Source organism: Pleuronectes platessa, chromosome 4, assembly GCF_947347685.1.
Source record: "Pleuronectes platessa chromosome 4, fPlePla1.1, whole genome shotgun sequence".
NCBI classification, from domain to species: domain Eukaryota; kingdom Metazoa; phylum Chordata; class Actinopteri; order Pleuronectiformes; family Pleuronectidae; genus Pleuronectes; species Pleuronectes platessa.
The window spans coordinates 5,034,836-5,056,420 of NC_070629.1; the positions used below are offsets into that span (position 1 = coordinate 5,034,836).

Sequence of the window (21,585 nt, forward strand, 5' to 3'; positions counted from 1 at the left end):
CTACATTAATAGTCTGCATGAGAAGCTACAGAGACAGGGAGCGGAATCAATAAAATGCTAAAGAAACAATGTGATGGCTGTGAAAAAATGAACATTTTGATATCGATTGGTTCACTATAAGCCTCTGCTTTTACGATGCAACTCTATCTACCACTGGGTCTGTGGTATCTCTCTGTGTCTCATCGACGCACAAGGCATACCTCTGCAGTTTCCATACAATTCCAACAGCACTTATTCACCCAGGTCATTTAACTGTGGAACAATCCCACTTAAATGTAAGAGAATTCTCTGTAAACATTATTTTACATTTCCAAATTGTCACGCACAGATTCAGTGTGACAACACCGACCCCATCGGTTCATAACCAAACACATGACCGTACCATTATCCCCTAAATCCTCTCAGTAAAAAAATAGTAACTATGAACGTGAATAAGTTAATTTTCATCTGCATATACTGAACTTGGAACTCGTTCTTTTTAAATGTGAACTGGCTCAATACTGCTTCTACAGATGGGCCAAGATTCAGATTTCACATTAACATTTAATTGTGTAAAGGTTTAGTTGTTTGATTGATTTGAAAAAGAGAAGAAAAAAGTTATATCCATCCATCCTATAGTTGCAAAAAAAAGAGAGAGCAAAGGCTAAGATGCCCCAATTGTTTAGGATATAGGTTCTTTGAGTTGGTTAGAAAAAAAAGTTATAATTAAAGTCATCCTATGTTTGCTCTGAGGCATAGCAAAGAGACAGCCACATTTAATTATGGTGTGGTATGTTTTAGATTGAAGAAAACTCTTTTTCAATCTTTATAACTATCATTTGGGCTTGTCATCAATAAAAAAACATGTTAAATGTATGTGTCTGCCTTCTTTCATTTATCTTTTGAATATTAATCGTGAATAGTTAAAATGTTAATGTTGGACAGCCCTACTAATAACAGATATATAATATGTGAAATATAAACAATTGAATGTATCAGCTTTATATTTTAGGAGGTAGACAATGAACTGAAAAAACGGCTTCATTCAAAAACACAATATGAAGTTTTTACCACTTTACATTGATGTATGTGGAACAATGCCAGTCAGAGGTTACCATTTCCAATTTCTCTACTTTAATCTAACAGTACATCTTAAAAGTAATGTATAAAAGTATCGTAGAAATGATGTGAAGCACAGCGACAGATTCTTTTTTTTCTACATCTTATTTTGGAGGGTAACTCTATTCCTGTCTCTAGCTTCACCCACGCAGTCCCTAACAGATGAGACGTAGTATCCCGGGATTTGATTGGCCGATGGCGGCGCTCAAACTCAGCCAATCACTGCACATTTCTTTACACTGTCACACACGATACTGACACAGGAGTAGCTGTATGCTCAAGGTGAGAAGAGATAAATGTTGCATTATTTCAACTATATATATAAATGTGAGAGCGGTGTACAATTATAATAGTTTAAACTGCATCTAATATTTCATCTTAATCCACAGCTAGCTTTTTAGCAGACGAAGTAGCATCCAATAGCTTGTAAGTTAGCTAGCGAGTGAACGAGATGTCAGTTTACTGCAGGCAACATAGCAGGTTTATCATGCTTTCCTGATCTGATTTCTACTCCACATCGAACAGTGTGGTTAAAAATGAAGTTAACAAATTCTGTTTATAAACTCAACTGGGGAAACTGTAGCTTGTATACAACAACACTGTCTTGGCCAGAGGGCATGCAACATATAGGAACAAAACCTAACACTCAACAAAATATCTGGGGGATTGACAATCTATGAAAACCATGAATCAGCTCAAGAAGCCAAAACAAACATTTGGAAGTAACTTGAACGCATCATAGTTGAAGACGGTGATTCCATTGGACTTATTTAATGCTTGCCATATATTGTATGTTCCTTATTCATTTGCATTAACATGGTTATAAGTAACTGTTCCTTGTGAGAAACAAGATGACACCTTATGCTGGTGGAGAATCCCAACTCCCCTCTCGCACTTGATATTTTCTTCATTCAATTTCATGCTTTCTCTGCAGGTTTTCTATACTCTTTGAGGAGGAAACTGTAGCACCATGGGTGTGTTATCTACTCTGATGAGGGGTCTGGTGAGAGGAGCGGACAGGATGTCTGAGTTCACCAGCAAGCGAGGATCAAGAACTCATAATAAAGGCAGGGGCGCGAGGCCCACTGGACTGAATCTCTCTAGCAGAAAGTTTCTGGCCATAAGAGCCATGATTCCTGAGTTTGTGGTGCCCAACCTGGAGGGATTCAAGCTAAAGCCCTACGTCTCGTATCGCGCACCCAGAGGAATGGAGCCTCCACTCACAGCACAGAGTGTGTTTGCTGAGGTGGTTGCCCCTCAGATCCAGAAAGACTTTGAAGACGGCACCTTTAGCAAAGAGCAGCTGGAGAAATATGGATTTGAGCCCACACAAGAAGGGAAGCTCTTCAAACTCTATCCCAAGAACTATGTGCGTTAAAGACACACTCTTGTTGTAATGTTTTCAAAAGTGAAGACACAGGTTTCTGATCAACTGGACATAAAGCTGCAGATCCACACATGTGACACCTTGAGGAGACACATCACAAATAAGGCTGGCCTTTAAGTTCAGAAAACTAGTTTCCTTAATGTCGTAGATTTTTCTGTTAATTAAGAATAAATCTGAGATCAATGTGACAGAATTGTTCATTCATTATTGCATTCTTATCAGCCAACAGTTCGAGCTGATCAGCATTTACATGTGGGTTGCGTGTTTACAAATGAGCATGATTGTTCAGAGGGGTTTTTGTTTGTTTGTCTGCACTTCTTAATAAAAAAACAACTGTTCACTAGTGACAAAGTTGAGAAACACAGTGAATGCAGAAGTTGTAATTTATTGGTCAGAAAGTGCAATGAATGTAAACAGCGGTTAAAAGTGACCTTCACATTTTAATCTACAACAGTGATTTTTCCAAAATCATCAAATGGCAAAAATCATCTCAGATTTCAGGCCAGCAGCACAGACGCTGACTTAACAGATGGAAGAGGTTTTTTTTGGAGGAGCTTCACTACTCAGTCTTGATATCATCCTTCATCAAGCTGGTCGGGGATAAAAATCACATCAAGCACATTAAAACTGATCAAAATGCCAATAACAATTAAATCAAAGATACAAGGAGCCTGAAGAGGCAGAGGATCACAGAGATAATTTCCCTTTGTGACTCAACAGCCATCAGAAAAATTCATACATGCTCCATGGTTCCCTGTATGTTAAATTCATGCTGGTCTTCAAACAAGGTGTTTCGGAGAAAAAATGTCAAACAAAATGAGAATGAGCTTTGGGTGAGTGGTTATATTGTAATAAACCGTATAAGGACTGTACATAATCTGTTTGAATAGAAGTTTATAAAAATCAATATAAAATATAGGGTTTTGTTACCTAGACGTTTTGTGGTAAGGTATTGCAGAGGGAAAGGAGCTTGATGACAGTATGTCATAGCTGGGCTTTATATTCTGCTGAGCTTTGGTTCATTTTATAATTTGACAGAAGATGTTTGCTGCTCAGTTTCCTTATTAGCCTCATCTATCGTGCAGTCCCAGCGCCACACATGCATCATATGGTCATAGAATGAGCAGCTTGCGAGTAGACAGGACAGTGAGGGGACATCGCCATCAGGGTTGAGGGTAGGGCCTGCTGTAGGGGTGGAGGACGGTGCTTCAATATCCTCTGGGATGTATCGTCCGGCATCATCCTCCAGGGACGTATCAAAGCTGGCAGTGGGAGATTCGTACTGAATCCTTAGGTGTCCCCCTCCTCTGGTCTCTATGAGGCTTTCCTTTGGTTCTGCAGGGGGAGGGGAGCTGGGAGCAGGCTGCTCCAGGGACAGTCGGGACCAGTCAGCTCCGTACGCGAGTGAGTTGTGGAGGATGTAGGATGCGACGACAGGACAGGCTCCTCCACTGGCCTCTGGACATTGAAAGGAGAACAACAAGGTTACAGTTAAACTCTGTGCTCAAACAGCAACTCTTTGAGCACTATTTCGACAGCTACATGTTTTATTCTTCAGGTCCTTTTTTGCATGAACAAACAAACACCAAAACACAAGGCAAAAAGTCATTCAAGAATTTTCTTTCTTGTGAAATACTTACAAAATGTTGTGACATTAAATGTTAATAATAATAACATATGTTATCTGATGTATACAGTATGAAGGGTTGCCCGGATCAAGGTTTAACTTGAGACAATGCAAGCAGCTAGAAATTAAACTTTTTGTGTTGAAGTAGTCAAAGTAATGGTGGATTAATGTATAAAGTTCCTACAGCCATTGGAAGAAACTACATTTCCACGTTTGTATGTTGAATTTTAAAGTTCACATTTGATACCAGAGCCTTTTTCATCTCTCTTTCATGCTCACCTAGGGCCTGCCGGCAGTGAAGGATTTGGAAGTCGTTGTGCATGCAGGCTGCCAGCAGCAGGTCCTGATTGGTAGGATGCCACTTCAGCCTCCACACTCCACCACCCATGGCACTCTCACTAAGAGGCTGCTGCATGTTCCTGCCATCCCACAGCAGAACCTGCTCATCATAGCTGCAGGAAGAGAGGCCAATACCAAGACTTAAAAACACATTGAAATCACAATTAACACATAACAATTCATGTCTCTGGAATATTTACCTGCCTGTAGCCAGGATGTGTTCCCGATGTGGATTGCTATGAATACTGCACACACCCATTGAATGCCTTTCAGAGAACAAGACAAACGTGTCACTATGCTTCTATAGTTCTATGCCTCTACCTGGACAGTCCTGATTTATGCATCAGTACTCACCTTTTACTGGTAAATGTGGGGCAGGAGGGACCCACCCTGAGATCCCATCCCTTAAGTTTGCAGTCATCACCACCTGGTAAGGAAAGACATAGAATGTTTACATGCAGGGATTAAAAACTAGTTATGGTTGATGAAGACACTGATGGTATGTTGCTCCCACATATATTGAAGTAGACACTGATATGAAACTTATATTACATCACATTTCATTTAGCTGACGCTTTATCCAAAGCAGCTTAAATAAGTGCATTCAACAATGAGGGTAGGATACAAACTGAGAACAAGAATCAAGAAAGTGCAATTTTCTTCAAGAAAGCCAAACTACAAAGTGCTATAGGTAAGTGCCATATTTATGCTACTGAATTTTTTTTTGCTTTTATAAATACTTGAAAAGGAGTACTAATTTTGTTTATCAGTAAATGTAAACGCTTTTATTATCTGCATAAAAGTTGGACAATGTGTTGTAGAAAGAGTAGTAAAGCAAATATCACAAATATCCCGTGTCAGGTCTTGCCTCCTGAGTTGGTCCCCTGATATATATATAGAAAAACACAAGACCATTAATTCAATATTTATCTTTCCTTTTCATGTGTCAATAAAGGATAGAGGAACAAATAATAGATGTCTTTAGGTCATGCGCTGAGAATTTCCTTTAACTGAGAGTACCAATCTGCTGATCCCAGATTTGCTTTGTTAAGGTAGCATTAGTCGACTAAGTTTACATCCCAGCAAAAGTGGAGGAGGCAAAACAACCCTGATTTCACTGTCTAACTTTTTTCTTCTTCTGTGAGATTATCAAATATTTCAGGAACCTGAAACTAAACTCAGGCTACAAAGAGCTGTGTTTGTGAAACCATGTTGAGATCAGTAAGTACTATAAGTCCACTGAGTGACACTGAGCTTACACATAGCGAGAATGTGTTTGTTTTTATCCACAAGTTTAAGACAATAAAATAACATCATACACAATATGCTCTTGTATGACATACTATAGTTGTTATATTAACTTCTTCAATTGATAAGTACCTATAAAAGGTACATAAGCCATTGTCAGACATGAACTCAGAAGGATGTCTGCACAATTGGGTCCAGACTGTTTTCTGAGTTTGCCTTTCACACGTGAACAACACAGCAGGATATACTCTATAAAGTTCTTACTAGGGCGCTGGCCAGAGGAACTCCAGCGAGTGTCAAGAGACTATGATGCAGACATTTGCATTCTGACATACGGCCCTGTCAGAATAAAAATGTATATCCATGTTTATATATGAGATCAAATATGACCATTTCGATAGGCTTACGGCCAAAGAAGAAAGAGGTACAGCAGGTGACAGACCACCGTTTTAAATGGGCGTTACCAGAGTAAACCAGCTGTGTATTCCAGTATGAGAAGGCTGAGATCCAGGCCTCAAAGTTGTGAGCCTTCCATTGCGAAATAGATGTCAGAGCACCCTCAGCCAGAGAGAGCACGCTTACACAGCCTGCGGAGTCACTGCAGACTATCCGCACATCACTGCTGCTGACACAAACAGGGGACACATCAAAATCAGAACTTGACACAATCACACTGACTGATGTACAAAATAGTTGAATACTGTTCATTGGAAAACTGTCTCACCTGTCCATTCTTCCAGTGGACCAATCTAATGACAGAGCCAGGCGATCTGCGCCCACCTCCAGACTTCTCAGAGTTTGCAGACTGTGGCTGCCATCCTACTGGATACACACGTTCATAAGTGCAGACCACAAAAACAGCCACAACAAGTCTAACTGACAGTTGGATTTACTGTGGTATGACAGGCTGCTTTCAACCAACATAGCACATGTTTGTTCTGAGATGTCGATTGTAATTGATCATGTGTGCTATCAAAAAACATATATGCTGACTTTGTAAACAAACATCAGTTAAATGCAGAATGATTTAAGACTTCAGTGACTGTGATTACTCTGATGTCATAATTTCTCACCTGACTGTCAGACAGTATGTACAGCTGCAGCTCCCCTGTTGCCGCTGCTGCTCCCAGGACTGCCTTTCCTGACACTGGCACATGGCACCTAAGAATATGCAAACCAATCAATAAGGAGGAATTAATACAGTGAAAGACAACAGTCACATTGGTCAAGCCTGATTTCTTACCACTTTAGATCTAAAATAGCAGCGGTGTCAATGCGCTGCAGCTCGGTGAGAGGAGGACCCACTGATTCCTCTCGCCGAAAGTCAAAAAGGTACAATCGACCAGTCCGTCTCGGAGTGGCATCCTCTACCCCTACCTACAGGAAAAATGTATAATGCATCAGGCTACAGCAGGACACAAACAGGAGCTTGAATGAGTGTAAGGCTATTGTGTACCTGCTACTGCTGCATGAAATTAAATCACAAAAAGCAGACCTAAAATGACTCAGTATTTTTTGTTTGCAATGAATCTCAGGATTTCACTATACAGGCTTCATATGGTGGACATTACAAAACAACTAAAATTCTGGCATTTAATTGAATTACAGTGTTCTTTGATGAGTCAACCAAAGTTCAATCCTCAACATTTACTTGTTTCGACACATTTAATCTTAAAAAACAAACTAATAAGAAGTTTTGTTTAGTAGATTAGGATTCCTAGAGTTGATGTGGAAAATAGAGCTTGACTATATTGATTTTTTGGGAACCAAGCCAATACCCATATTACAGATTTAAATACATTTGGAATATGAAAAAGTTAATGATTCCGCATGTTTATTTCAAACCCTTATGAGAAAGAAATGTCTCGGAGGCTTGATGTTTTACAGTTACATACTATTATAAATAACTATAAATAAAAAAAACATACAATCAAATACACAGAACAAATAAACATTATACACAAAATACTTATCTTTGCTACATTGTTTATACTGTACTAAATGTAATTTCGTAAACATAAACACTGATATTGATATGTCTGTGTATTTATACCTGATGTACTTACTGACAACAAAGGCAAACAAATGTTTACTTTAAATTATATGCAAACGGAACTAAATTAGTGTTGACAGGCATGAGTTTGTGTCCATATGACAGGTGAAGGATGTACAACACCGTTAGGCCTGATCTTGTTTTAACTCACCCCTTTGTGTAACTGATAATTCCCGCAGACCAGGATGTTGTGGCACTGGGACACAGGACACCACTCTACCGTGTCAGCGCTCAGCTCCGTGTCAAACACTTGTAGACTGCGGGTCCTCGACTTCCAGGCCATGACCGCCTGCTCTGCGTAACATCCCTGTGCTGGTGCACTAACTGAAAGCAGCAACAACACGTCTCAGCTGCAGAACCAACAGTGAACTCAGATACATCTGTAAGTAGCACGTCAATACTGGAGCAACATCACCTAGCTACCTTGGCTAACTGAGCTAACTGTTTGGTAGCTAGCTAGCAGGCTATTATTAACTCACTGCGGTTTCACGCAGCGCAAACTGTCATGTGCGGACATTTCAGAGAGTGAACAGATATATTCGGTGATAAATGGAGTCAAAGGAACCTTTCATCAATAGTGAACATACATGCAACTCATCATTGTCAACAAAACTCACATGTTGTTCTGCCCGGTGCACTAGTTCCAGACAGTCTGGACAGTAGTGACGACAAGTCACATGACTAAGTACCGCCCACGTCATGACTGAGAGGTCAGCTTGAACATGGACTGTGGTAGAGCAAAGAAGTTATATAGGGACATATGTACAGTTCTTGTTATTCTGTCAATGTTACCCCGTATTGGAAGTCAAGTGTGTGGAGATCTGTAAACATACATGCCCCTCGAAGTATTTGCTCCTTTCATTTTGTGTGTGTTATATATTTGACAACAATGATGTATTGTCTATACCAGCTATGTAAATAACAAGCTACCAGTAAAAATAGCATTTTGTCAACTTCTTAAAGGGCCCATATTTCACACTTTTCTGGGATTTAATTTGAGGTATTTGTCCCGTTGTTATGTCTGGATACCGCTATAGAAGACCAGCCACATATTTACAGTAGGTTTCAACAGGATATTTCTGAACGGTAAGTTACACCGTCCTCAGGTTTGTTCAAATCTTAGCAGGACAGTCGGCCAATGTAGGAGTAAGTCCAGATTCACAGTACAGAGTTTCACAACGATTAACGTACAATACAGATTAACGTTCAATACAGATCGAAATCAGACAGATTCCCAACATGCACATCCCTCCCCATAATATTTATTGGGCAGCATTCTGAAGCAAGAATTTGTAGCTCCCGAGTCTACAAGGAATGTGACAAGTTTGCCATGTACAAGAAGTGTGTGTGTTGGCATATTTTGATTGGCTGCAGATGAATAATGCATGTTTGTGCCTATAGATGGTGTGTTTTCTAAATTTAGTCTATTCTCTAATGCTGCTATTGCTTCCGTCGTGTGTGTGTGTGTGTGTGTGTGTGTGTGTGTGTGTGTGTGTGTGTGTGTGTGTGTGTGTGTGTGTGTGTGTGTGTGTGTGTGTGTGTGTGTGTGTGTGTGTGTGTGTGTGTGTGTGTGTGTGTGTGATGTTTTCAACAGTTTGTTGTGTAGGTTATCTCTCATCATGCATCAGTATGGTCTAATGCGTCGGCTCCTCCCCCTCCTGAGCATCCACTAGAAGTCAGTCACTGCTCTGGCTGTTGGCCTTTGGCCCAATGCCCTTTCTCACCATAAGTGAAACAGACATTTGGCAGGCGATGTCCTCCCAGGCCACCTCTGCCTCTGCCACCTCCTCTTCCTATCCCACAAACAATGTATATGTAGATGTGTAATTATTTGTCTTTCTTTAAAATGTTCTTCTTCATGGACCAAACATACATCTAATACATTAAAGCGTGACCCATGACCTTCCAGGGGCTGGAGGACGTTGAAAGTTTGTCCAGGTCTTGATGTTTAAGCATCGGATCACAATAAGGTATTGGGGTTAATGTGCATGTGCTTGGGCTTGGGACTTGACCTTGGTGTGTGCAAGATGAGATGATTTTATATGTCCCTGCCTGTGTTTTTCTATCACTTTTTTGTGGTTCATCAAACCATAAACTGAATGCTTCCATGTCGCATTACAACTAAGTTTGCCTTTCTTTCCCTCCGTCTCTTTTTCTTTCTCCTCTAACTTATACTTTAGTTGAGTTAATTGCCTTATACTAAAACTTCTTATCGATGTAAATCCCGTTCTGTAATCCAACAACAGTTTTGTCACCTTAATTTGTGCTCATGTATAAGATGTTTGGACTTCTGACAACATCTTTGTCCTGTTGATGTTGTGATGACCCTCCCCTTCTATTCTGTTTGTCTTGGTTGTGTGCTTTCCCTTTCAGGAAGTGGCACTAGAGGGGAGAATGAGGTTCACCTGGGCGGCTGTTCTCGAGCCTATTCATCTGGCTGGCTCAGTCTCTCTCTCAGCTCCCACATGTGGTCTTGGGTTTTGTGTTCACTTAACAGGTTGTGTCTTCCAATGATCCATGCACTGCAGTACATTACTGAATTTTACAGATTTATTAGCATCTTGGTTTCTTTTTGTAAATAGTTTGCTTTAATAAACCCTCACTCCTGTTGTATGTCTTAACCGTGAGCTAGTTCGTGACAATGTTCACTGGCATTTGCACCCATAGTGGAAAAAAAATGAAATGAAAATAGAAAAATGTATGTAGGAATTAGGTCTTCATTGAATCTCCACAGGACTTCTATTCAGTAAAGAAACTGATTAATTTGAGTTTTCCCCCAAAAATATGACTTATATTTAATGGTATACTTTTTTGTGAGCTCTTGCTCTCTTTTTTCTTTGTCTTTCTTCGGAGAGCAGAGAATGTGGATGCTTTGTTTCTTTGCGCAGACAACTCAGAGCATTACCTTCACATCATTTAACCTGGCAAGGTTAATTTCTAAACTCAGGTTAATTTTATTCAGGACGTGCACATGACCTGCAAAGCCAGTGTCCAGAAACCCTTATTCGAGCGATCCCACTTCTGGACTGCGTGTATGTGAGTTCCCGTGTGTAAACGGTGTAGATGTAGCTGTGTCAAGTGAAGCCACATTTTTGTGAATCTACATGTACACAGATAGTAATATTTAATATTGACAATTTATTTATTTGAACTGTATGATATTTTTTACGAACTTTAACTCAGTACCGAAGGGTGTTATGTGTGAGTATACTGAGATTAAGCTATTTTTTACTTGATAGTATCGGAGACAGTGAGAAACATCTCAGGTAATACTTTGAAAACTGGTTTAGTGTAAACAAGATATGCACTCTCTGTGTATCTATTCTTATGTAATTTTATTTTGTACAAATTCATTTCAGTAAGGATCTTACTGAGGAAATAACACTCACATCACACTTTTTTTTGGGGAAATCTCCATTTTCAGGGATGTAACAAAATCACCTCTTTTTTATTTCATCTACTCAAATGGAAAGTAGTAAAAAATTGTTATGTGATATATAACGAAATATTATGGACAAATAATTTTACATTTTGTGGCCACCTATAATGAGACCTGTTCCATTTGTTCAGTTTGTATATTCCAACAGCTCTTTGGGTTATTTGATTGTCTCTTGCTCCACCTGTCTGATCCTCCACACATCCTGATTGAGTGCAGCTACTGAGTTTGGCACCATCAGTCCTGCATAAATCCTTATCTTTTTCTCCTCAATCATATTACTTACTTCTCCTCCTGTAAGCCTTTCCCTCTGTTCTTTGCATCTTGTAAAGCATGGCCTACACAGGCTCTTCTCACATACCAGGTACATTTCCTCCTCTGGTTTAGATTTTTTCTGTAGCAGCGTCTCACCATCTTCCTGCACATACGATAGAGGATTTCGTTTCGTGTTTAATTTGGTGAGGTTTTGTAGGATATGCAGAAAGTCTGGTAGGTTGATGAAGAGGTTATCAAACAGGCAAAACTCTTGGAGACTGCCTAGAGCCACTAAAGTGGGAGGTAGGTTATCCAGCTTGTTCATCCCCAGATTGAGACACTTCAGACTGATAAGAGAACCCAGAGTGGAGGGTAAACCTCCCGAGGTTAGGAAATTGTTAGAGAGGTTGAGGTGGCTAAGCACCACCAGGTTACCGATTGACTCTGGCACAGACTCCAGTTTGTTGCTGTGCAGATCAAGCCATCGAAGTGATGAGAAATTCCCAAAGCTGTCCGGGAGTTTCCTAATCAGGTTGCGACTGAGGTCCAACTCATCGAAATTGGTGAGCTTGAGGAGACACTTTGGGAAGATGGTTATACCCATGTTGCTAAGGGTCAATCTGCGATGTCCATCTGGTGTCATCCGTATCTCCTTTTTGGCTATCTTGAGGGTGATCTTATTTCCTTTAACTTCCTTTCCTTTGGGCATGATACATATTTTGTCTTAGATTTTCAAGGACAAAATTAATCGAGCGATCTTGCCAACAGCTTTAGTTCCTATTAACTGGCCCTCAGCTTGAAGCCTCTGGCCCTGGTAATCCTATTTCACAAAATGTAGCTGAGTTGAAGGGAAAGATCAGGAATACAGCATTTGCGTTATGGTGCAAACCTGAAAAATAAAGTTTGTAGTATTATTAACTTCCACTCTGAGAAACAATGCTGCAAATGAGACCGAATCACAGGGTGTCGATCTTAGGCAAGATCAAAGAACATTCAATCTCTGAAGGAGAGATTCAAAGCTGTGAGTTATCCTTTGATAAGATGTTGCAGCCTTGTACGATTTTGCCTGGTTAAATTCCCAACTTACACAATGTGATGTACTACCATTTTCCGCACTGCCCACTGTTCAATTCCTGTTGATACCAGACTGTTACTCTCGGGTCCAACTTGATCTCCTCATAGTGTTTTCTCGTTCTTCAAACTTTTTTTTTCAGTCTCACTGAAGTTTCAGTTAGCTTTTTAAATATCGTAAATAATATCTACTATACATATTTTGTGTATGGAATACATTGTTTTTTATGTATTTTTTTATTGTGTTTTGTGATAGGCTCTAGTACTTTGAAAAAGTCAACAGCAGCACAGAGGACATTATGTGGTACTGACCCAAATGCATTAGCAAGATCAAGGAAAATGACAGATCTCGCTTCTCCCACTTGGCTGATAGGATTTGGTGCCAGATCATGCTAGTGTGTTCTTAACGTCCAGAGAACCCTGGAATTCTAGCTTTTTGGACCAATGTATCCACCAGCTAGTTTTTACCAGATGGCTTGTCAGCCTTTGGCTATGATGCTAAAGATCAGCTGATATTGGCTGATGTTTGAGGATTCCTCCTCTTTTGGTATCAGTAATCCTCCAGCTCTGTGCCAAGCTTGGGGCGCCCTGCTCGCCTTAAGGTTGTCAGTTTGCTCTTGTTGTTCTCCTGCAGTATGTTAATTCCCCCATTCTGAACTTCCGAGGCTTTCTTCCACTGCTTTTTGAGCTGCCTCCTCGCTTGTACCAAGCGTTCTATTCCCAGGCGCCTGCTGGACTTGATTTCCATTTTTAGTGTTATTCGTTCTTTCAGTGTCACTCCAAAATGTTCCTTTATCTTTCAAGGATAGTGCTTAGGTCTGCATTGGTGGCCTCCCTCTCTGAAGCTCCTGGCCAGTTCAACTGTAAAGGTTTCATATCCCTTGTTGGTTTAATAGGCTGAGTGGACTCTATACCCTCCTACTGTCTGCTACTTCCTCTGTGCTAGAATAAACTTCCTCGGATACAAGAGGACTGATTTCCAGCGAACCTTGGGTTGAGCCATGTCGCTTGACTTTACTCGACTGAGAGTCCTTCTACTTTACTTGGTGTATTTTTAGGACCTTTGCCAATGTTATTTTCCTCAATCCATAAGATCACACCTGGCGCTTCTTGTCAGATTTTGTCACCATCACAAGGTCTTTCCCTTGTTCATAGCGGTAACTGGATGCATCCGGCTACAATTATTAGAATATCCGACTAGATGTTGAATAACCCTAGTACATTTGAGGGTATTATGTACAATTTAGGTTAGCAACAACCCGTAGATGTTATCAAGTGTAAGTTGTGTCATGTAAAAAGGAACTAAGTGTGTTTGAAACCTATGTGTGTGTGTGTATACAACATGTCCAAATATTATGACCTGAACTGCCAAATGGTCTTAACTGTTTATGACCTGAAAACTATCAGACCCTTTCACTATTTACTCCCCAAATAACTGAATGTATGGCTGCTTGTCTCTGAAGGAAACATATATGAATCAGTTGTCTCTGTTTAGATTCCTCTCTCAACCTGCGCCTACAGAACCAGTCTGAACTGGTTCTGAGAGATAGCCTTAGTCCTCCTATATAAGATCCTTGCATTTGACTGTCCAGGATCTTCACTCTGAGATCCTTGTGACTCTCTGAGCTATTCCTTTCTGCAGAAAGCCCCTATTAAAATACACAAAAACAAATATGGTGTTCCAGCCTCTTGTATTTCCAGATGTCCATCACAGTGGCCACCGGCGAATGTAAGGCATATTGAGGAGATATTCCAAACAAGCTAGTAAAAATGTGTCTCCATGCTTTTTGTGTTACTTCGTACACATGCTGAAAAAAACATGACCAACATTTGACTAAAAACAAAACAATCTGAGTAATCTCTGATTAGCTAACTGAGTACCTGACCCCTTGTGCTTTAAACAATTATTATTGTTCACAACTTGGGGAGGATACTGGAAATAATACAAGAGAACAAACACACAAGTGCAGTTAGAATTCAGTCCATGCTGGATATTTCACCAAGTGAGCAATCTTTCTGACAAGATACATAATTCAGAGAAGCTTTTGTCAAAAGTCATTGCATTCTTTACAAACAACTGGCCAGTATGGGGCTTGAACCCATGACCTTGGCGTTATTAGCACCAAGTCTGACCATCTGAGCTAACCGGCCAGTTTTATAGTGAGGATCAACTCCATTTATTTTCCACTGTTCATCTGCACAGGGTGAACAACAGTGGAAGTGCAGTAACAAATATCAACACTATAGTGCTTTAAGTAAAAACTGAAATGCTGGATGTGGTGTACACACAATGGAAAAAAAACCTCCAACAATTGACTAAGACAAAAACAAGTCTTAATGTATGAAGTTGCTTTTCTATTCCATATTTCTGGGGTTCAAAAACCCTTTTGCTTTAAACTATCATTTTATTCTTCACAACTTGAAGAGGATACAGGCAATAATAGTTAGTGAAAAAACAGGTGCAGGTAGAATTCAGTCCATGCTGAATATTTCACCAAGTGAGCAATCTTCCCGACATCCATTATTCAGAGAAGCTTTCTTGAAATGGCTTTGCATTTGTTACAAACAACTGGCCAGTATGGGGTTTGAACCCATGACCTTGGCGTTATTAGCACCACGCTCTGACCATCTGAGCTAACCGGCCATTTATAGAGTGAGGATAGACTCCATTTTTTATTCCAGTGATCATTTTGCACAGGGAAAACAACAGTAGAAGTGCAGTACGATTAGGTGAATGAGTCACTATGCGTTTTTTGGATATTTAGTACACATACACATGGTTAAAAAAAAAAACTTCAATAAAGTAAGATATTTCATAGAACAATCTTTCGGCCAAGTATTTTAATTCAGAGAAGCTTTTATAAATGATTGGATCTTGATGAGTTCAATCTTAGATGAGAGAACTAAGACCACGTGGCCTAATGGACAAGGCGTCTGACTTTGAATCAGAAGATTGAGGGTTCGAGTCCCTTCGTGGTTGAAAGTCCCTCAATTTACAAAAATATATGCAGTGTAGTGCCTTAAGAAAGAACTGAAATGCTATATGTGGTCTACACACAATGACAAATCCTTCACACCAAAACAAGTCATACTGTATGAAATGCTTTTCTATTCCATATCTCAGGGGTTCAAGACACCTTGTGCTTTAAACTATCATATTATTGTTCACAACTTGGAGAGGATACAGGCAATAATAGTTAGTGAAGAAACAGGTGGAGTTAGAATTCGGTCCATGCTGGATATTTCACCAATCTTCCTGACATCCATTATTCAGAGAAGCTTTCGTGAAATGGCTTTGCATCTGTTACAGAAAAATGGCCCGTATGGGGTTTGAACCCATGACCTTGGCGTTATTAGCACCACGCTCTGACCATCTGAGCTAACCGGCCATTTATAGAGTGAGGATAGACTCCATTTATTTTCCAGTGTTCATCTGCACAGTGAAAACAACAGTAGAAGTGCAGTACGATTAGGTGAATGAGTCACTATGCGTTTTTTGGATATTTAGTACACATACACATGGTTAAAAAAAAAAAACTTCAATAAAGTAAGATATTTCATAGAACAATCTTTCGGCCAAGTATTTTAATTCAGAGAAGCTTTTATAAATGATTGGATCTCGATGAGTTCAACCTTAGATGAGAGAACTAAGACCACGTGGCCTAATGGACAAGGCGTCTGACTTCGAATCAGAAGATTGAGGGTTCGAGTCCCTTCGTGGTTGAAAGTCCCTCAATTTACAAAAATATCTAAAGAAAAAACTGAAATGCTAAAGCCTTAAGAAAAAACTGAAATGCTATATGTGGTCTACACACAATGACAAATCCTTCACACCAAAACAAGTCATACTGTATGAAGTGCTTTTCTATTCCATATCTCAGGGGTTCAAGACACCTTTTGCTTTAAACTATCATATTATTGTTGTTCACAACTTGGAGAGGATACAGGCAATAATAGTTAGTGAAGAAACAGGTGCAGTTAGAATTCAGTCCATGCTTGATATTTCACCAAGTGAGCAATCTTCCTGACATCCATTATTCAGAGAAGCTTTCGTGAAACGGCTTTGCATCTGTTACAAACAACTGGCCAGTATGGGGCTTGAACCCATGACCTTGGCGTTATTAGCACCACGCTCTGACCATCTGAGCTAACCGGCCACGTATATAGTGAGGATCAACTCCATTTATTTTCCAGTGTTCATCTGCACAGGGTGAACAACAGTGGAAGTGCAGTAACAAATATCAACAGTATAGTGCTTTAAGTAAAAACTGAAATGCTGGATGTGGTGTACACACAATGAAAAAAAACCCTCCAACCATTGACTTAGACCAAAACAAATCTTAATGTATTAAGTTGCTTTTCTATTCAATATCTCAGTGGTTCAAGACCCCTTGTGCTTTAAACTATCATATTATTGTTCACAACTTGGAGAGGATACAGGCAATAATAGTTAGTGAAGAAACAGGTGGAGTTAGAATTCGGTCCATGCTGGATATTTCACCAAGTGAGCAATCTTCCTGACATCCATAATTCAGAGAAGCTTTTGTGAAATGGCATTGCCACTGTTACAGAAAAATGGCCAGTATGGCCTTGGCGTTATTAGCACCACGCTCTGACCATCTGAGCTAACCGGCCATTTATAGAGTGAGGATAGACTCCATTTTTTATTCCAGTGATCATTTTGCACAGGGAAAACAACAGTAGATGTGCAGTACGATTAGGTGAATGAGTCACTATGCGTTTTTTGGATATTTAGTACACATACACATGGTTAAAAAAAAAAACTTCAATAAAGTAAGATATTTCATAGAACAATCTTTCGGCCAAGTATTTTTATTCAGAGAAGCTTTTATAAATGATTGGATCTCGATGAGTTCAATCTTAGATGAGAGAACTAAGACCACGTGGCCTAATGGACAAGGCGTCTGACTTCGAATCAGAAGATTGAGGGTTCGAGTCCCTTCGTGGTTGAAAGTCCCTCAATTTACAAAAATATCTAAAGTGTAGGGCCTTAAGAAAAAACTGAAATGCTATATGTGGTCTACACACAATGACAAATCCTTCACACCAAAACAAGTCATACTGTATGAAGTGCTTTTCTATTCCATATCTCAGGGGTTCAAGACACCTTTTGCTTTAAACTATCATATTATTGTTGTTCACAACTTGGAGAGGATACAGGCAATAATAGTTAGTGAAGAAACAGGTGCAGTTAGAATTCAGTCCATGCTGGATATTTCACCAAGTGAGCAATCTTCCTGACATCCATTATTCAGAGAAGCTTTCGTGAAATGGCTTTGCATCTGTTACAAACAACTGGCCAGTATGGGGCTTGAACCCATGACCTTGGCGTTATTAGCACCACGCTCTGACCATCTGAGCTAACCGGCCACGTATATAGTGAGGACCAACTCCATTTATTTTCCAGTGTTCATCTGCACAGGGTGAACAACAGTGGAAGTGCAGTAACAAATATCAACAGTATAGTGCTTTAAGTAAAAACTGAAATGCTGGATGTGGTGTACACACAATGAAAAAAAACCCTCCAACCATTGACTTAGACCAAAACAAATCTTAATGTATTAAGTTGCTTTTCTATTCAATATCTCAGTGGTTCAAGACCCCTTGTGCTTTAAACTATCATATTATTGTTCACAACTTGGAGAGGATACAGGCAATAATAGTTAGTGAAGAAACAGGTGGAGTTAGAATTCGGTCCATGCTGGATATTTCACCAAGTGAGCAATCTTCCTGACATCCATAATTCAGAGAAGCTTTTGTGAAATGGCATTGCCACTGTTACAGAAAAATGGCCAGTATGGCCTTGGCGTTATTAGCACCACGCTCTGACCATCTGAGCTAACCGGCCATTTATAGAGTGAGGATAGACTCCATTTTTTATTCCAGTGATCATTTTGCACAGGGAAAACAACAGTAGATGTGCAGTACGATTAGGTGAATGAGTCATTATGCGTTTTTTGGATATTTAGTACACATACACATGGTTAAAAAAAAAAACTTCAATAAAGTAAGATATTTCATAGAACAATCTTTCGGCCAAGTATTTTTATTCAGAGAAGCTTTTATAAATGATTGGATCTCGATGAGTTCAATCTTAGATGAGAGAACTAAGACCACGTGGCCTAATGGACAAGGCGTCTGACTTCGAATCAGAAGATTGAGGGTTCGAGTCCCTTCGTGGTTGAAAGTCCCTCAATTTACAAAAATATATGCAGTGTAGTGCCTTAAGAAAAAACTGAAATGCTATATGTGGTCTACGCCGAATGACAAATCCTTAACACCAAAACAAGTCATACTGTATGAAGTGCTTTTCTATTCCATATCTCAGGGGTTCAAGACACCTTGTGCTTTAAACTATCATATTATTGTTCACAACTTGGAGAGGATACAGGCAATAATAGTTAGTGAAGAAACGGGTTGAGTTAGAATTCAGTCCATGCTGGATATTTCACCAAGTGAGCAATCTTCCTGACATCCATTATTCAGAGAAGCTTTCGTGAAATGGCTTTGCATCTGTTACAAACAACTGGCCAGTATGGGGCTTGAACCCATGACCTTGGCGTTATTAGCACCACGCTCTGACCATCTGAGCTAACCGGCCACGTATATAGTGAGGATCAACTCCATTTATTTTCCAGTGTTCATCTGCACAGGGTGAACAACAGTGGAAGTGCAGTAACAAATATCAACAGTATAGTGCTTTAAGTAACAACTGAAATGCTGGATGTGGTGTACATACAATGAAAAAAAAAACTCCAACAATTGACTAAGACAAAAACAAATCTTAATGTATGAAGTTGCTTTTCTATTCCATATCTCAGGGGTTCAAGACCCCTTGTGCTTTAAACTATCATGTTATTGTTCACAACTTGGAAAGGACACAGGCAATAATAGTTAGAGAACACCAAACAGGTGCATTTATAATTCAGTCCATGCTGGATATTTCACCAAGTGAGCAATCTTCCTGACATCCATAATTCAGGGAAGCTTTTGTGAAATGGCATTGCCACTGTTACAGAAAAATGGCCAGTATGGGGTTTGAACCCATGACCTTGGCGTTATTAGCACCACGCTCTGACCATCTGAGCTAACCGGCCACGTATATAGTGAGGATCAACTCCATTTATTTTCCAGTGTTCATCTGCACAGGGTGAACAACAGTGGAAGTGCAGTAACAAATATCAACAGTATAGTGCTTTAAGTAAAAACTGAAATGCTGGATGTGGTGTACATACAATGAAAAAAAAAACTCCAACAATTGACTAAGACAAAAACAAATCTTAATGTATGAAGTTGCTTTTCTATTCCATATCTCAGGGGTTCAAGACCCCTTGTGCTTTAAACTATCATGTTATTGTTCACAACTTGGAAAGGACACAGGCAATAATAGTTAGAGAACACCAAACAGGTGCATTTATAATTCAGTCCATGCTGGATATTTCACCAAGTGAGCAATCTTCCTGACATCCATAATTCAGAGAAGCTTTTGTGAAATGGCATTGCCACTGTTACAGAAAAATGGCCAGTATGGGGTTTGAACCCATGACCTTGGCGTTATTAGCACCACGCTCTGACCATCTGAGCTAACCGGCCAAGTATATAGTGAGGATCAACTCCATTTATTTTCCAGTGTTCATCTGCACAGGGTGAACAACAGTGGAAGTGCAGTAACAAATATCAACAGTATAGTGCTTTAAGTAAAAACTGAAATGCTGGATGTGGTGTACATACAATGAAAAAAAAAACTCCAACAATTGACTAAGACAAAAACAAATCTTAATGTATGAAGTTGCTTTTCTATTCCATATCTCAGGGGTTCAAGACCCCTTGTGCTTTAAACTATCATGTTATTGTTCACAACTTGGAAAGGACACAGGCAATAATAGTTAGAGAACACCAAACAGGTGCATTTAGAATTCAGTCCATGCTGGATATTTCACCAAGTGAGTAATCTTCCTGACATCCATAATTCAGAGAAGGTTTTGTGAAATGGCATTGCCACTGTTACAGAAAAATGGCCAGTATGGGGTTTGAACCCATGACCTTGGCGTTATTAGCACCACGCTCTGACCATCTGAGCTAACCGGCCATTTATAGAGTGAGGATAGACTCCATTTTTTATTCCAGTGATCATTTTGCACAGGGAAAACAACAGTAGAAGTGCAGTACGATTAGGTGAATGAGTCATTATGCGTTTTTTGGATATTTAGTACACATACACATTGTTAAAAAAAAAAACTTCAATAAAGTAAGATATTAGTTATATTGTGAAATGGCATTGCCACTGTTACAGAAAAATGGCCAGTATGGGGTTTGAACCAATGACCTTGGCGTTATTAGCACTACGCTCTGACCATCTGAGCTAACCGGCCATTTATAGAGTGAGGATAGACTCCATTTTTTATTCCAGTGATCATTTTGCACAGGGAAAACAACAGTAGAAGTGCAGTACGATTAGGTGAATGAGTCATTATGCGTTTTTTGGATATTTAGTACACATACACATTGTTAAAAAAAAAAACTTCAATAAAGTAAGATATTTCATAGAACAATCTTTCGGCCAAGTATTTTAATTCAGAGAAGCTTTTATAAATGATTGGATCTCGATGAGTTCAACCTTACATGAGAGAACTAAGACCACGTGGCCTAATGGACAAGGCGTCTGACTTCGAATCAGAAGATTGAGGGTTCGAGTCCCTTCGTGGTTGAAAGTCCCTCAATTTACAAAAATATCTAAAGTGTAGTGCCTTAAGAAAAAACTGAAATGCTATATGTGGTCTACACACAATGACAAATCCTTCACACCAAAACAAGTCATACTGTATGAAGTGCTTTTCTATTCCATATCTCAGGGGTTCAAGACACCTTTTGCTTTAAACTATCATATTATTGTTGTTCACAACTTGGAGAGGATACAGGCAATAATAGTTAGTGAAGAAACAGGTGCAGTTAGAATTCAGTCCATGCTGGATATTTCACCAAGTGAGCAATCTTCCTGACATCCATTATTCAGAGAAGCTTTCGTGAAATGGCTTTGCATCTGTTACAAA

The 21,585-nt window shown here is 39.6% G+C and overlaps 3 protein-coding genes and 13 non-coding genes across 16 annotated transcripts; 6 read left to right on the forward strand and 10 right to left on the reverse strand.

Moving 5' to 3' along the window:
* Nucleotides 1–1,276: 1,276 nt before the first annotated feature.
* Nucleotides 1,277–2,854, forward strand: mrpl41 (mitochondrial ribosomal protein L41). Its single transcript, XM_053421258.1, has 2 exons — nucleotides 1,277–1,380; nucleotides 2,033–2,854. The coding sequence occupies exon 2, from the start codon at nucleotides 2,069–2,071 to the stop codon at nucleotides 2,474–2,476; it is 408 nt and encodes a 135-aa protein (XP_053277233.1). The 5' UTR covers nucleotides 1,277–1,380; nucleotides 2,033–2,068; the 3' UTR covers nucleotides 2,477–2,854.
* Nucleotides 2,855–8,440, reverse strand: dph7 (diphthamide biosynthesis 7). The gene is made up of 10 exons (XM_053421257.1): nucleotides 8,370–8,440; nucleotides 7,904–8,076; nucleotides 6,943–7,076; nucleotides 6,773–6,860; nucleotides 6,424–6,518; nucleotides 6,164–6,321; nucleotides 4,806–4,878; nucleotides 4,652–4,717; nucleotides 4,392–4,564; nucleotides 2,855–3,943 (listed from the first exon to the last, which is right to left on the reverse strand). Exons 2-10 carry the CDS (start codon nucleotides 8,033–8,035, stop codon nucleotides 3,510–3,512), a joined length of 1,353 nt encoding a protein of 450 aa, XP_053277232.1. The 5' UTR covers nucleotides 8,036–8,076; nucleotides 8,370–8,440; the 3' UTR covers nucleotides 2,855–3,509.
* A 2,908-nt stretch (nucleotides 8,441–11,348) lies between these two features.
* LOC128438901 (leucine-rich repeat-containing protein 18-like) lies at nucleotides 11,349–12,161 on the reverse strand. The gene has a single exon (XM_053421666.1). The coding sequence runs from the start codon at nucleotides 12,150–12,152 to the stop codon at nucleotides 11,349–11,351; it is 804 nt and encodes a 267-aa protein (XP_053277641.1). The 5' UTR covers nucleotides 12,153–12,161.
* Nucleotides 12,162–15,084: 2,923 nt separating this feature from the next.
* Nucleotides 15,085–15,158, reverse strand: trnai-aau (transfer RNA isoleucine (anticodon AAU)). Its single transcript has one exon. It is a non-coding gene; the product is annotated as a tRNA-Ile (tRNA).
* A 263-nt stretch (nucleotides 15,159–15,421) lies between these two features.
* On the forward strand, nucleotides 15,422–15,494 carry trnaq-uug (transfer RNA glutamine (anticodon UUG)). Its single transcript has one exon. It is a non-coding gene; the product is annotated as a tRNA-Gln (tRNA).
* A 335-nt stretch (nucleotides 15,495–15,829) lies between these two features.
* Nucleotides 15,830–15,903, reverse strand: trnai-aau (transfer RNA isoleucine (anticodon AAU)). Its single transcript has one exon. It is a non-coding gene; the product is annotated as a tRNA-Ile (tRNA).
* A 262-nt stretch (nucleotides 15,904–16,165) lies between these two features.
* trnar-ucg (transfer RNA arginine (anticodon UCG)) lies at nucleotides 16,166–16,238 on the forward strand. The gene has a single exon. It is a non-coding gene; the product is annotated as a tRNA-Arg (tRNA).
* Nucleotides 16,239–16,597: 359 nt separating this feature from the next.
* Nucleotides 16,598–16,671, reverse strand: trnai-aau (transfer RNA isoleucine (anticodon AAU)). Its single transcript has one exon. It is a non-coding gene; the product is annotated as a tRNA-Ile (tRNA).
* Nucleotides 16,672–17,412: 741 nt separating this feature from the next.
* On the forward strand, nucleotides 17,413–17,485 carry trnar-ucg (transfer RNA arginine (anticodon UCG)). The gene has a single exon. It is a non-coding gene; the product is annotated as a tRNA-Arg (tRNA).
* A 346-nt stretch (nucleotides 17,486–17,831) lies between these two features.
* On the reverse strand, nucleotides 17,832–17,905 carry trnai-aau (transfer RNA isoleucine (anticodon AAU)). The gene has a single exon. It is a non-coding gene; the product is annotated as a tRNA-Ile (tRNA).
* A 741-nt stretch (nucleotides 17,906–18,646) lies between these two features.
* Nucleotides 18,647–18,719, forward strand: trnar-ucg (transfer RNA arginine (anticodon UCG)). Its single transcript has one exon. It is a non-coding gene; the product is annotated as a tRNA-Arg (tRNA).
* A 343-nt stretch (nucleotides 18,720–19,062) lies between these two features.
* Nucleotides 19,063–19,136, reverse strand: trnai-aau (transfer RNA isoleucine (anticodon AAU)). Its single transcript has one exon. It is a non-coding gene; the product is annotated as a tRNA-Ile (tRNA).
* Nucleotides 19,137–19,558: 422 nt separating this feature from the next.
* On the reverse strand, nucleotides 19,559–19,632 carry trnai-aau (transfer RNA isoleucine (anticodon AAU)). The gene has a single exon. It is a non-coding gene; the product is annotated as a tRNA-Ile (tRNA).
* Nucleotides 19,633–20,054: 422 nt separating this feature from the next.
* On the reverse strand, nucleotides 20,055–20,128 carry trnai-aau (transfer RNA isoleucine (anticodon AAU)). Its single transcript has one exon. It is a non-coding gene; the product is annotated as a tRNA-Ile (tRNA).
* Nucleotides 20,129–20,550: 422 nt separating this feature from the next.
* Nucleotides 20,551–20,624, reverse strand: trnai-aau (transfer RNA isoleucine (anticodon AAU)). Its single transcript has one exon. It is a non-coding gene; the product is annotated as a tRNA-Ile (tRNA).
* A 546-nt stretch (nucleotides 20,625–21,170) lies between these two features.
* On the forward strand, nucleotides 21,171–21,243 carry trnar-ucg (transfer RNA arginine (anticodon UCG)). The gene has a single exon. It is a non-coding gene; the product is annotated as a tRNA-Arg (tRNA).
* Nucleotides 21,244–21,585: the final 342 nt, after the last annotated feature.

What these genes read in the sequence shown, in the direction of transcription:
- mrpl41 (XM_053421258.1), top strand. Translation starts at nt 2,069, where the DNA reads ATGGGTGTGTTATCTACTCTGATGAGGGGTCTGGTGAGAGGAGCGGAC.
- dph7 (XM_053421257.1), bottom strand. Translation starts at nt 8,035, where the DNA reads ATGGCCTGGAAGTCGAGGACCCGCAGTCTACAAGTGTTTGACACGGAG. An exon ending in TCCACTGGAAGAATGGACAG is followed by an intron (nt 6,322 to 6,423) that starts GTGAGACAGTTT and finishes TTGTGTCAGCAG; the next exon opens with CAGTGATGTGCGGATAGTCT. An exon ending in TCACTGCCGGCAGGCCCTAG is followed by an intron (nt 3,944 to 4,391) that starts GTGAGCATGAAA and finishes TTCAATGTCCAG; the next exon opens with AGGCCAGTGGAGGAGCCTGT.
- LOC128438901 (XM_053421666.1), bottom strand. Translation starts at nt 12,152, where the DNA reads ATGCCCAAAGGAAAGGAAGTTAAAGGAAATAAGATCACCCTCAAGATA.